The 12,974-nt window shown below is 42.3% G+C and overlaps 1 protein-coding gene across 1 annotated transcript in view; it reads right to left on the bottom strand.

Annotated features, from left to right (window-relative positions):
- SHISA5 (shisa family member 5) overlaps positions 1-12,974 on the bottom strand; it is a 36,804-nt gene that overhangs the window by 12,209 nt on the left and 11,621 nt on the right. Inside the window, exons 2-3 of the mRNA XM_035106181.3 lie at positions 11,619-11,781; positions 7,997-8,068 (exon numbers count right to left, since the gene is read on the bottom strand). Coding sequence (XP_034962072.1) covers positions 7,997-8,068; positions 11,619-11,781 — 235 coding nt within the window. The remainder of the gene's footprint in view (positions 1-7,996; positions 8,069-11,618; positions 11,782-12,974) is intronic.

Below are 12,974 nucleotides of genomic sequence, written 5' to 3'. Positions count from 1 at the left end.
TACTAAATAGTTGCATGTGATCATTTTATTCTTTATAGCACCAGTAGAAAGTGATCCGGACTGATATCCTCTGGCCATACAGTTGCATTCTATTCAGTATTAAAGGCTGAATCTATTCCTGACATGGCAAATTGCTTGTTGATATTCTGCAGTATTTCCTGGAACATCACTGGACGTAGCAGTTACCAAGAATAGGTTTAATTAGGATTGTGCAGAAAGGTGTTTATGACATATCTTAATATCTGCCCCCCCCAATACAAAGGAACAGATTGCTATTACATAACATGTACGTGGGGAAATAACTTTTCTAGTTTTGAACTGAGAATCAGACCCATTAAGTTAGGTGTTTCAATGAGATGCATTTGACAATGACAGTGAATTATTTATGTTTCATAGATTGTTTTACCTGAATAGAGCAGCTGCAATGTGCAGAAGCAGACTTGGAGTCCCTTGTGCCATTGGCAAGGAGCTGTATTGCCCCCCCCCTGGCAAAAAGCTGTATCGGTGCACCCCCCCCCCCAAGGTAACAATCACCTTTGTGCTGCTGGGCGAGAAGGACAGGGAGTTTCTACCACGTTCGATCTCGCCACAATTGTGGCAGTGCATTGCCACACACACATGCATCATATACTCCTTAGTCTGATACGTGATTTTTGTACCACCGGTTTGGGGGGGGGGTAGTTTCATCAACTGCTAGGTATGGCTCTGGCAACATGTTACCTTAGCATCCCACAGTCTGTGCTCTACTCCATAATGTAAGACCCACCACCTCCTCCAGGCAGAGGTGAGAGAGATTTCTGTCTGGGGGGAAATGGAGAGCCCCTGAAAGTCAGTTCAAACAATGGTAAGCTACATGGATAGAGTATGACTGGGTTTAAAGGCAGCTTTCTAAAGCCTGACTCTAAAATGCAAATGACTATGGCTGCAATCCTAACCCCACTTACCTGGGAGTAAGCCAGAATTGTTATTCTGTACACTTTTTATATCAATTGCAGAACAACTGGATAATCTTTTAAAAAGCACCTGTAATGCTAGGAGCCTCAAGCTATGCAATTTGAACTTTGGATCCTGGGGATCAGAAAACAGCCACGTATTCCTTGGACAGCACTCCTGAGCACACTAATTTGAAAGCTTTATTTAAATCATTGGGACTTACTTCTGAATAGAGAGGGGTAGGGGTTTGCTGCAACAACTGGAGAGAGTTTGGCTATCTTTCGACAATACATGAGCCCTCACAAGTCAAGCTATTAACTCTCTAGGTAGCCTATGCTCAGCCCTACTCCCACACTGCACTATAGTGGCCTACTTTCATTTACAACAGTACAGACTTGCGTAAGACTTACGTTTATTACAAAATCATATGTGCTGTAATAGTGTATATATTACAGCAGAACAACTTTTTTTTTAATGTACCCCACACACCTGACTGGGTTTCCCCAGCCACTCTGGGTGACTTCCAGAATAGTTGCGGGGCAGCTACTGGGGCATTTTTCAGTTACAGGGCATAGTGCAGCTCTGCAGCAATATGGGCAGGAAATCCTTCAGCAAATGCATTTCTCACACCCGCGCAAGATTACAACGTGCTTAGAGCTCACAGACCCAAAGACATCTGGTCCTGCAAAAACTCTGATAAGAGTTTATGGGCTCCCACCTGCTCCCTTTTCCACCACTATGCACTTAAAGCTGACATAATTTGTGTGCAAAGGATAGCTTAGGTGCAAGATTCCTTACTAGGGGACATAGCATGGAGGTCCTGTGTGATATAGCAATGCCTTGGCCTGCTCTGGTGCTATGTACCTGGTTTGGTATACTGTATATTGCAGTGGAGGGGCTCCATGAGTGTACGAATTTTTGGAGACCAAAATGCTAGTTCCACTGATGCACACAGGTGTTCATACACTGCCTTTTGCATGCAGAACCCAGAGGCTGGGTTGTGTCCAATGCCCACAGTGGTTTTCTGCAGATGATCACAGCACTCTCAATCCAAGTTTTAATTGGCAATAATATACATGGGAAATACCCTGTTCAACCAGATGAAGGATAAGGATCAGTACGCTGGGGAACAGGCACCCAAGTATCAAACCACCATACTGTATTAGGAAACATTTCTTTAAAAAAATGTTTCTTTCTGTCCTTTTCCAGACTGACATTGCAGTGGATGGTGAAGTGTCCATTTGGAAGTGTCCTGTGAGCCATGCTACATGTTGCAAAGCAGCCACATGTAATATTAGCTTGGCAGCAGTCTCTCCATATCTGCATATTTTTGATTTGATTATTTCTATACCGCTTCATATATTTAAAATATCTTTAAGCAGTGTACAGAAAACTAAAGAAACCACAGACAACTTCAACAAAATGTTACACAAATACACAGCTACATATAAAAATGTTACATTAATAGCAATAACTATCAATCATCTAGCTATCTCAATTCATTTCTCCCCTTCCTTCCTTCCTTCCTTCCTTCCTTCCTTCCTTCCTTCCTTCCTTCCTTCCTTCCTTCCTTCCTCCCTCCCTCCCTCCCTCCCTCCCTCCCTCCTTTCAGCCTCTGGGTTCTCACCTAGGGTCCAAACAAACTCTCAGCTCACCCACAAAAGTCTCAAAATGAGAAGAGGTCCTGAAAAGAGCGGACATCACCCTAGCCTCTCATTCTAGACTTGTTTTTTTATTTGCAATCAACTGCACTCTCCACACCCAGTTCCAGGTGCAGGTGGTTTGTTGAGTTTCCCAGTGGGTCCAAAGGATGGGAAGAGGGCCCCCGCCACTTAATAGTGCCTTCTTCACCATTTGTCCTCTGCTCCTCCAGCTGCTATTTTATTTATGTTATTAAATTCATTAACATGGTACATATAATTCTACCCTTAGGATGCCTTACTACAAACCACTGCAATAGAAATGTGATGCACATTTTTTCTTTAAGAAAAGAACAAGGTTTAAGGAATTGAGGCTGGAAAGGACTCCAGAACCTAATAAGAGCACTGCTGGCTTAGAACAAAGGCCTACTGGTATCTAGTCCACCCTTCTATTCCCAATCAGATGCCCATTGGGAAATAACTGCCCATAAGCAAGAAATGACTGCATTGGCACTATTTATCCCATCAAAATCATTTACTTATTTAAACTATTCTTGCGCCACCTTCTTCACCGTACAATCATAGGGCAGTGTACAAAATGCTGAACACACGCCAATATTTATTTCTAAAGCCAATTTAAACACTAAATTAAATGCAGTGTCAACACACAGTGGAACAAAAATTGCCTTTCCCCACTTTTGGTATAATACAGGAGGGGGTGGGGGAGAAAATAAGTTTTTACTTGCTGCGAGAAACTTGAGCCCCAGATGGCTTTGGGAGTCCAGGGAGGCTCATCAGGCACCAACACTGTCAGCTTGTAGGTGCCAGGCAAAGACCATCCTATTCTCTTGGGGAATTTGGACCCTGGCATCGTTTCATTTTATGGCCTGTTCTCGGTGTTCATCTTTTGGTTGCGTGGGATATTTTCCTAGTTTCCCTGGTTATTTGTGGATGGCCACTTTTAGCACCATGCACGGCTTTGCTGTTTTTATTGCACTTTTAATTTGCTGCATGTCACTTTCGAGGCTCTTCTTGTAAGTTACGAAAATAATAAATAATAACAATAAAGTAAAACCCAAAACAATGTTAAGGTAACAACAGGTACCATAGGCTGACCTCAATTAACTACACCTTCTCACCTCCAAAAGCCTGGTGGAAGAAGTACAGCTTTACTTGCCCCCTGAAAGACTATAATGTTTTGGCAATACTGTATGCCCCTTAGCAGGGAAATCAATCCACAGTTTTGGAGCTACCACTAAAAAGTTTCTACTGCAGGCCCCCACACTTTGCCATTCAAAACCTTTCAGATAACTCAGTGTAGCCCCCCAATTTATTTACTATTAACAACAATAAATTTATTATTGCTACTATTCCTTCTAAGACAATGGAATCCGTGTTTATTAACCTGCTTTATTGCGTATCTAAACATATATAAATGCTTCTCTGTTTAGATTCATTACTACCACAAAGTTAAATGGTTTTGCTATTCAAAACATTTCAGTTTAATCTAAGTAAAATAGTTCAAAAGCTGCAATACTTGAACAGTAAAGCAGAAATTACTTCCTGCATGAAGGATTAAACACACATTTTCATTTTTACTTAAAACATTGTTTAATTTCAGTGAACTGCATCAGCTTCAGTGAAAAGTTCCATGGAAGCTTCAGTAAAATCAGTTCCAAACTTTTTTTTTTCTTAGAAAAGGGGAAGTAACAAGATGCTAAGGAGTGATTCATTGTTTCCGTTCAGTTTATACATCTGCCTTACATGCTCAATGGATAAGAATAAGAATTACAGAGGTTGAATTTATCTCTTTTGGAAGTTGCATACCTCACTGCTCCCATGAAGTTACTTGCTTTTACATATGACTGGCTAAAAAAACCTTAAGTAAGAAGGATTAATTGATAGGCACCATCCCTGTACATTCTGCAATTACATAATCTAAAGCAATGTAGGATATCCCCAATGTTTGCCCATTTTTAACACGAGACAATATCCTTGCAGACAGAACAAGCAAAGCTTACCCCATTTTTGTTCTCAGCAAAGGCTTTTAACCCGTCCCAAATTCTTTCTTTCTCTCTCTCTCTCTCTCTCTCTCTCTCTCTCTCTCTCTCTCTCTCTCTCTCTCCTCTTTTCACTCAGAAACGAAACTGGCTGCTTTCTTGCATATGTACTGAAGCCTGGTGGATATGTGCTGTTTCAATGTCAGTGACATCAGCAGGAAAACAGAGCAGGCTTCCTTGGTCACACCTACTTTTGCTCAAAAAAGCCTTCTTAAAGGTGCAGAGCATTGTTTTTCATTCTGAACCACAGAAAAATATAAGGCACGACTAAGTCATCCTAAAATGCCCAATAGCTTCAATGCATTCTGCTCAAGCTTTTTGTATAAGTGGAAATCCAGCAGTTATAAAATGTAGCCATATTCTCTGTGCCTGCCCTCAGATTGTCCTCCCCAAAAGCTACATCTAGCATATTTACTCTAGGTAAAGGTAAAGGGACCCCTGACCATTAGGTCCAGTCGTGACCGACTCTGGGGTTGCGCGCTCATCTCACATTATTGGCCGAGGGAGCTGGCGTATAGCTTCCAGGTCATGTGGCCAGCATGACAAAGCCACTTCTGGTGAACCAGAGCAGCACATGGAAACGCCGTTTACCTTCCTGCTGTAGCAGTTCCTATTTATCTACTTGCATTTTGACGTGCTTTTGAACTGCTAGGTTGGCAGGAGCTGGGACCGAGCAACGGGAGCTCACCCCGTCACAGGGATTCGAACCACTGACCTTCTGATCAGCAAGCCGCAGGCGCAGTGGTTTAACCCACAGCGCCACCTGGGTCCCATATTTACAGATGCTATTAGATGCTGAAGACACCCCTCTTTACCCTAGTCTTTGAGAGCTGAGATTACACACAAAATGTAAACTAGAAAATTGTTTGGCTTCTTGTTTAAATCGCATTATTGCATTATTAACATTATTTTATCTAATTTTAAAATTATATGATTATACTGTACTGTTGTAATCTGCCCTTGGACCTAATGGTGAAGGGTGGAAAGAAATCCTATGATATATAAATAAATGTTATATTTATTGATTTAATTTATAAAAGTATTTCTATACCACCATAGCATCTATCATCAGGGTGGTATATAATGTTAAAACAAAAAAAAATCCATTATATATATATATATATATATATATATATATATATATATATATATCATTAAGGTGGCTGGCTAACTAAAAATAAAAACTTAAACTGGAAGTGTCACCATGGTCCCAAGCAGAACTGGCTTCAATAAAAATAAATAAATAACCAGGCAAGGGATTAAATCATATATGGGAGTTATTAATTGATGACCGACTTTCAACCACAAATATAACAATATTTTCAAGTAACAGAGATGTTATCATGCTTATTAAGGAAATACAGCATTTGAAATCTTACTAATATCAGATCAAGACAAAGGCTTAATCGGCAAAATGTCCTTAATAATAATGGATCTTTGTGTTGGGTAAACAAGCTCCAACAAGAGCTGACATGACTAAAATGGAAATGGTTATGGGCCAAAATACCACCATGGATTATATATGTAAATTTACAGGAAATTTTCTCTAAGGTCCAGTACCAGTAGTATTTTACTCACACAGGGAGACCACTATTCAGATAACAAGGTGTTCAGTGTGGGATCGTATCTCTCTCTGGACTCATCCATGTTGTGTACACTTAAGAGCTCACAAGGTTGCTCTGGCGAGGGAGAAGAAGAGGAAATAACAGTATCCTCACAAAGGAAGCACCTTACGCAAATTGGCAGGCCATATGGCACACAAGGGAGCATGAGCACATTGCTGTCATTTCTTGTCTCAAACCTGGAACAGCTACTTCATGTTGGGAGCCCAGGCACAAGCAGCCAACATCACACTCCAGTCCAACATCTGAGGGTACCAGGACAGAGCACACCACACAGGTAAGCAAGGGAAAGGAAAACACATGCTGTTCATGGCCAAGTGCCACACCTGCCTCTGTATCTCCTTACGCCTACTGTGTCCTAGCTGAACTATCCTGCTCTGGCCCTCTTCTTCCTTGCACCCTCCACAGCAAGATGTAGAGTTCTCCACAAAGGAGAAATACTTCTCCCAAAATGCAGGTAAGCTCTCTGCTGCCAAAGGCCAGGCACTCCACTCCAACCAATGCCACAACTCATGGTCATTTTTGCTTTGCAAGATCACAGATCAGATTCAGGGAGTAATAACAAGCTGTCACCAAATGCAGCCCCCAAGGATAAAGGATCACCTCCTCTCGCAATCACTGCAGGTTCCTTCTCCTCCCAATGGGACTGAATGAAAGCTCAAGACCCTTGAGCAACATGCGTTTGGCAATGTGGGGGTGAGACCTCCCCCTTCAACACAGTGGTGGGACCTCCCCCTTCAACGGGTATTAATAAGCAGTGCCTCCTCAGAACAGCTATGGAGGATCACTTGCCCCCAAATGCCTACATGAGGAGTTTACAACGAGGAATGTGCTTTATCAAATATTACTACAGGCAATGACCAATTGACACACGTCCAACTGATGTGTGATCGCATACACATCGCATGCATATGGATGGCGCCAAACCCAATAATGGCGCCAAAGTGACAATAAAATGTCACTCAAGGGGTGGAATGGGGGTGGGGCGGAACACTTTACATGGGCCCTGCTGATGCATGTGTGGGTGCAGAACTTAACCCCCATGCAAAACAAGGATTGCCTTCTGCCATAGGTGTTTGTGAGCTTCCCTGTTTGCTAACCAATAGTTCAGTCATCCATCACTTCCTGAGATCTACTCAAAACATAGATATACATTCATCCAAAGAACCTATTTCATAGGTTCATTTTAATATTGGGGGGGGGAATTGCCACTTTGTTGTTCTTGAAAGCATGAAACTAACACCCAACAAGAAATAGTTACGGCTTGTAAAAAGTTCGCTTCTCAGCATGAAATATCACTTATTATAAGGGTTTTACTCCACTCCAGGACTTAGTTTTCACCTTCAACAGAAAAAGACAACAGTGAAGAGCAGTTATGACACTTTGCAATATATCAGAAGAGGTCTAAGGGCTTGGTAGACAAATGCTGACAAAAAACCGGTTCATTAAATCACAAGACTTTCATTTACATGAATCTGAGAGTTCATGACCACCAACTTATACCACCATCATACTACATGAATTTAAAGAGAGTATTCCACAACAAGTAGTCTTAAGATTTCTAATTGTGGCTACTGAAACTCCATAAACTTGCACCCTGTGAACACAGCTTTTTGCATATGCCATAAAGCAGGGCTTTCTAGTGTAACATGTGATAAGAATATAAGGACTTTCACATGCAATTGCATGCACCACAGATATCACATTAGTTAAATGTGTGTACATAAAACCATTTATTTACCTGGGTTGAGAGTCGAAGTGAAAGTCGTCCGATTTGTACATTGCAGAGTTGAGCATGAGAGCTGGATCTGACCTGTAGTATAAAAACAAATGTAAGACCTTTAATGTTTAGCAATTATTTCATCCCATGCAGCTATCCTTTACAATGTTATTCAGGCTGCGTTAATATCTAGTGCAGGGAAGTCATACATGGAGAACTGTGCTTCTCATCCATAAAGGGGAGCTTTTCCCATTGAATATAGAGATAATTAGCTGGGAGCCTAAGATGAGTGAAAGTTTCCCAATCCTTTCCTCCCTCCAGTGCCTCTCAAACATCTGTGAAGGGTTAGGGGACCTCCTGAGCAAAGTGGAATCGGGCCCAGGGAACTGCTGGGAGAATGGGCATGACCCCAAATTGAGCAAATAACCTTTTTCCTGTGAACCTCCTTCCATTCACTTAGCATTCAAGCCACTGTGTTTAAGATGCACCTTTAAATGCTGAAGCACCCCATGTATACTAAATTTTATCCCTAAATGCAAAACAAAACAAAATTGTTTACATTTACCTCTCACCCCCAACACCATGTTAAGTCAAGCAGCAAGCCAGGTAACTAAAACATCACAGTAAGACACTTAAAAGGCTCATAAAAGGTTTGCCTGAATAGAATATTCTTCATCTGGTGGTAGAAAATTAGAAGAGAGGAAGCCAAGCAAACCTTCCACAGGAGAGAAATCTGCAGCTGGTATGCAGCAACAAAAAAGGCTTTCACACATTCTAAACAACCTAGCAGCCACCCACAACCCGACAGAGGGAAGGGCATCCTTCTCCTCAGATCTTAAGTGTGTGGGAAAATTACATGGTAGGAGATAGTGCTGCAGGTACCCTGGACCCAAGCCATTTAGGGCTTTACAAGTAATAACTAACATTTTGAATTGTGTCTGGAGCTGTGTTTGTAATAACCAATGCAAATGTTCTAAAATGGTCCTGTGTGTCCTGTGTGAGTGTCTGGAGGCGGTTGGAGGTTGGATGGTGGCTAACAGATTGAGGTTGAATCCTGACAAGACAGAAGTACTGTTTGTGGGGGACAGGAGGCGGGAAGGTGTGGGGGAATCCCTGGTCCTGAATGGGGTAACTGTGCCCCTGAAGGACCAGGTGCACAGCCTGGGAGTCATTTTGGACTCACAGCTGTCCATGGAGGCACAGGTTAATTCTGTATCCAGGGCAGCTGTTTATCAGCTCCATCTGGTACGCAGGCTGAGACCCTACCTGCCCGCAGACTGTCTCGCCAGAGTGGTGCATGCTCTAGTTATCTCCCACTTGGACTACTGCAATGCGCTCTATGTGGGGCTACCATTGAAGGTCACCCGGAAACTACAATTAATCCAGAATGCGGCAGCTAGACTGGTGACTGGGAGCAGCCACCGAGACCACATAACACCGGTCTTGAAAGACCTGTATTGGCTCCCAGTACGTTTCCGAGCACAATTCAAAGTGTTGGTGCTGACCTTTAAAGCTCTAAACGGCCTCTGTCCTGTATACCTGTATACCTCCATCGTTCTGCCCGGACACTGAGATCCAGTGCCGAGGGCCTTCTGGCGGTTCCCTCGCTGCCAGAAGACAAGTTACAGGGAACCAGGCAGAGGGCCTTCTCGGTAATGGCACCTGCCCTGTGGAACGCCCTCCCACCAGATGTCAAAAAGAAAAATAACTACCAGACTTTTAGTGGACATCTGAAGGCAGCCCTGTTTAGGGAGGCTTTTAATGTTTAATCTATTATTTTATTTTATTTTTCTGTTGGAAGCCGCCCAGAGTGGCTGGGGAAACCCAGCCAGATGGGCGGGGTATAAATAATAATAAATTATTATTAATTATTATTATTATTATTATTATTATTATTATTATTATTATTATTATTAATGGGTGCAATATACACATGAAGCTCTGTTCCTGTGTGTACCAGACTTGCTGCATTCTGAACCAAATGGAACTTTCAAAGGCCATGTACAATGGTCTACAGTCTTGCTGTAACCAAGTACGTGTCACTATGATTTGGTCTGGCCTCACCAGAAATGGAAGCAGTTGCCACTGGGTCAAACCCCCCTTGGCCACAGCAGCAAGGTCAGGTCCAGGACTCCCCTCAAACTCCAAACCTTAAAATTCAAAGTGAGCGCTACTCTTTCAGGAACAAGCAGAAACCATGCATCAGGAAAGGCTAACCCTGCCACCAAGAGAACCTATTGTCTGGATTATGCTGCAATTTATAAACCCTGAGGGTAGCAAGACTGCCAGAATCAGACTTCTAGGCAGCGGGGAGACATGCAGTGGGTCACTGGAATCCCACAGTGCAGCTTTTCCTTCTGTAGCTCAGTGGTTCTGGGAAAAGCTGAGGAGCTCATGGCTCCTTTATTTGTTCCCAGCACCAATTAACTGGAGAGTAGGAGGCACATGATGGGATCTCCCATGGTCTGGGAAGGGAGGTTTAAACCTCTCCATTTCCGTGTGCTGAGAAGGCAGGGGGCAAGTGCATGGGTGGCAGTGTGCATGGCTGATAACGGAGTTGGCGGAAGACTCTGTATCTGTCTGCCTGAGAAGGAGGAGGCTGGTGAATGTGTCTCTCAACACACCACCCACCAACATATATTGCTGTCTGGGCTGAGAAGGCTGCCACAGGGCAATGGCCAAAATGTTGAGCAGCAGTTCCCCCAGACCACCTCCCAGAAAGGTCTTTGGGGCATCATTTTCAATGTGTCCTATCTCTGAGAGGTGATCTAGAAATATACCATCATCAATACATTGGTATCTTGCAAGACGAATGCCTCGTGCGACGAAAAACTCACAAGATGAAAGCGTTTTGCGATTTTTTTGTTGACTCACAAGATGAATTTTTCTATGGTTGTGCTTTGCAAGACGATTTTTTTGCATTTTTTGTGCTTTGATTTGTTTAAATTGGAAAACCCAAAGACGAAATTTTTGCAATACAAAACAACTCGTGGAACAAATTAATTTCGTCTTGCGAGGCATCACTGTAAGAGTTTTTTTTTAATTTAAAAAACTGCTATGAGGAGCAGTAGAACTGGTAGGGATGCATTCCTCCCCCCCCCCCCCCGGTAAAAATCTATTCTTTTGGCACAGATTGTCAAATAAGGCAACCCAAGTCCTCTTGGCCCCATTCTGAAGTTGGAATGAAATACGACTGGATAATCCATTTTATCCAAGAACCTCAGATACTGAAATGGCACAAATGTGCTCAAGCAGCTTTCCAAAGACTGAGCTTTTTAAACTGGCCTGTCATGATCTAACATTGTTGGGTCAAGGGAAGATTTTTTAAAATAAAATGGCTTTAGCACAGCGATCTTGAACTTGGGTGGAACTACATTTCCCTGTATGAAGGCAATTCAATCCTCAAGACCCTTGCAGGCACACAAGACCTGGTCTCTTTTATAAACAAGATAAGTAAGGACATGAAGACTATTCTACACTTTCAAAGATTTTTGTCGACAAAATTGAAAATTATCTCTAACGAAAGAAAACGCAGGTATGACGGGCACATAACTGAACTAAATTTTAACTGTGGCATCCAAGTCAATATTTAATCTGCAGTGTCAAGCAAAACTTTCACAGTGAGCTGAGTCTCCAGTCATACCTTGCTGGATCACATTCAAGTTGCTCATATTTATTCAATCTTTGTACGATGTCTGAGCAGCAATATCGGTTGTTGCAACTTCCACAGCAGAATGCTGGACAAGATACTGCTGGTTTCAGAATTCCATAAAAAGTGGTGTATGCTATGCAGTCTTCACAGAAACCTGAAAATAAAGTAAAACAAACAAGTCATTGCACTACACATGTTCCACAGCAAATTCACTACAAATCAGCATAGCCTCTTTTTATTTGGATCTCCTGGAAATTATATACCAATACGCACAAGCTTCTGACTCCTGCATAATTGCAACCCTAAATAGTACATCATTGGAAAAAAGAGAATGATCTCATCCAGAAGGAAAAGGTTATTGAAAGTAGTGTTTGAGCATCTAGTAAAACCCGTGAAGGAAATATATATGGGGGAAGAAAGCTGCCAAGCATTGTGTGTTTTACATGGCTTACATTTTTCTACAATCCATCTGGAAAGAAACCATCTGTTACAAAAGAACTGCTATCTCCATAAACAGCTAGATGCCCCAAAGTGGCTGCTACCACCTCCTTGGTTTGGGCAAAACTTCTGAATGTAGTTCTTGCCTGCATTACCAGTTCAGCCTTCTCCTGCTTTGATTATCGGCTAGAGCAGAAAACCACTATTTATTACTTAAACATTAAAGGGTGGTGTTTGAGACAGCCCTTGAGTATTCTTTCTGTCTCTGTCTCGCAGTCTCTCTCTGTGTGTGATGCATCTCCCAGGCTACTGCTGTAATTTGAGTCAAGGGCACAAACAAAAATGATGTGGGAGATCTGTGATTGGGTCTCATGGTTGTTGTTTTAAAAAACTGCTGTATGGGGTTCCAGAACTGGAGAACAATGGTGTCAATGGAGATGGCTAATCCAACCTTGCCTTTTTCCTCCCCATAATTTTTCTAAAGCAGCTGTTTGTTTTTCTGGAGGAGCAATCATGATATCACAAGTCTTTGGCTTGAATCCAGACTTGCTCTTGAACCACAAAAGGAAGGGCTCCTTCCATTCACTGAACAGTTTTCAATCCAGTGGAAACTCCCGCTGGTATAAGTTGGAGCGGGGAAAGAATGTAGCTGTCATTGATTTCTCATTTCCTCTGCACCCCCCCCCCCACATCATCTCTCACACTGTTCTGGAGGGCTGCAGTTTTTCAGGAGGGCCAACAGGAAGAAGGATTATGCAAAATAATAATAATAATAATAATAATAATAATAATAATAATAATAATATCACTTCACCTTCTTCTGACAGTGACAGCACCCCAAGAATGGGAGTCTGCTCACTAGATCCAAGCATTTTTGTTAATCTGAATCATCAGTTGAATTTTTTTTTA

The sequence above is a fragment of the Zootoca vivipara genome, chromosome 2 (genome assembly GCF_965207765.1).
Source record: "Zootoca vivipara chromosome 2, rZooViv2.hap1.1, whole genome shotgun sequence".
Lineage (NCBI taxonomy): Eukaryota > Metazoa > Chordata > Lepidosauria > Squamata > Lacertidae > Zootoca > Zootoca vivipara.
Note: the sequence above shows the minus strand (reverse complement) of the source record. Positions and strands in the feature narration are given on the sequence as shown.